The 1,961-nt window shown below is 42.7% G+C and overlaps 1 protein-coding gene across 1 annotated transcript; it reads left to right on the plus strand.

Moving 5' to 3' along the window:
* The first annotated feature begins 854 nt into the window (after positions 1-854).
* LOC149198181 (uncharacterized) lies at positions 855-1,702 on the plus strand. Its single transcript, XM_089404079.1, has one exon. It carries the CDS (start codon positions 945-947, stop codon positions 1,542-1,544), a length of 600 nt encoding a protein of 199 aa, XP_089260205.1. The 5' UTR covers positions 855-944; the 3' UTR covers positions 1,545-1,702.
* The last annotated feature ends 259 nt before the right edge of the window (positions 1,703-1,961 follow it).

The following is a 1,961-nucleotide window of genomic DNA, read 5'->3' on the forward strand; positions in this document are numbered from 1 at the left end:
AATTAAGAAAGATTATAATTTTTTAGTTGACACGATTCAATTGTATTCAAAAGGAAAGGGTTAACAAGATTACTATCCGGCATTAAATGTCTGTTTTATAAAAAAACTATATAAAACAGACGGACGCGGTGCTTTCCGAACACTCTATTCCCCAGAAACTATATCAAACTTGCGGCAAAACAGATATTTAATGCCCCATAGCAGGCTCTCCTGCTTAACGTTTAATTAGTGTACAAGCTTTACTCGTCAGAAAATACGCGCTAATGCCTTAAAAAAAAGGCCAAGCATAGAATTTGTCACCTCAATGTTCTTTGGAAAATGTAATATAAAAAATTGGAGTAGTCTTTAACGCGACTTTTTGAAAGCTTTTCCAGCGATTTTTTCCGGTGAAAATCCGGCAGTAATTTATTGGAATCCAATTTTGATAGCTAATTTCTGCACAATGAAACCGTCCCAGGGGTTTTTCAGGGTGCTGAATCCGAATATGCAGTTAAAAAACCATTTTAACTGCAACAAATCATGATTTCATCTCAATTTCTTCCGCCGGATTCCGTCACCGGAATCTCAAAAAGTCGCATTATAGACAACTCCTAAAAAATTTCCCGGATTTCATCAAACTCAAAGTGCGAAAATATATTATAGTCGAAGACAGCTATTACATGCGTATCCCTGTACATTCATTTTTGTGCCAGTGGATGAGATTACTAGAGCGTGAATGCGTGTGGGCCCCTGCCGCCCCCACAAACATATTTTTCTCCAGGGCCTACGTCAGTTTCCTGTCACGCTCACGGTGCCTCACGCGCTGTAGCCAGCGATGAACGTCATCTTCATAAATGTGTCGCCCATTGCCCACTCTGTTTGCAGTTACAATCAGTTTTCCTTCTGCGCTCCCAACAGCGGCAGCAGCAGAACGACAGAAAAAACAAAGGCAATCAGTATTCATAATGGGCAGTTACATTTCCTGCGCCTCCAAGTCTGTACCTTCTAACACTGTGAAAGTTGTAAGCTGGAACGGCGGCGTTCAGGAGCTTCAGCGGCGGATAAAGGCGGCAGAGCTGATGCTGGACAATCCTCAGCATTTCGTCTGTCACGCCGACGGCCTGCAGATTGGGCGTCGGATCAATCCTCTGACGGCAGACGAAGAATTGGATTTGGGGCATCTCTATTTTCTTCTGCCAATGACCAAGCTTCATTCCGTGCTCTCTGCAACAGACATGGCCTCAGTCGCATTCAAAGCCAATTCCGCCATGAAAGCTGCAGCCAGACGCAGCTCCGGCGCCAAAATACTCCCCGTATTTGGAGACCTCCTCATGCGTCCCCTGCCGCCAGAAATAAAAATGGATGACCATCTGGAAGATGTTTCGGCTCCGGAGGAGTTTGTCCTGCCGAAGCTAAATTTGGAGGACGTTCCAGAGTTGTCCATGGCTGTTCAACAGCTGAAATTGAGCGCGTTCAGGTCCTGGAAGCCAAAGTTGGAGACCATTACCGAGTTCCGGCCAAAGCTTCGGGATCTCTTGCAGTCCAATATTGAACAGTTTTGCTAGCATCAATATTCAATGCAGACCAGCTGGAACGGATTTAGGGGCTACCTGTATTACATTACTAAATGTAGTTGTAGTCTGTAATCTGTATAGATCTGCTGTGCTTCTGGGAAAGAATGATCTTCTTTTCCCTAAAATTCAATCGATCACTTTTCTTGTTTTATACATAGTATAGCTCTGAGAAACCACACATGCTCTGCAACCATCTAACTACATTTCCAGTTGAGAAATAGTGGTGTGTATGAACGGATTTGATTTACCAGTCTGTTCAAGGGTTGGATTAATACTCATTGTTATTGAATATTTAGCGAATTCTTTAATAGCACAGAGTTGGTTTCAGAAATTCCTTTTCTGTATGAAAGCTTCAGAGTCAAATTTTAAGCTATTTTAGAAATTTTCCTGGGAGTTGCTATGTGAATA

Source organism: Pinus tabuliformis, chromosome 2_2 (genome assembly GCF_031772625.1).
Source record: "Pinus tabuliformis cultivar Carrire ecotype Pingquan chromosome 2_2, CPIR1, whole genome shotgun sequence".
NCBI lineage: Eukaryota > Viridiplantae > Streptophyta > Pinopsida > Pinales > Pinaceae > Pinus > Pinus tabuliformis.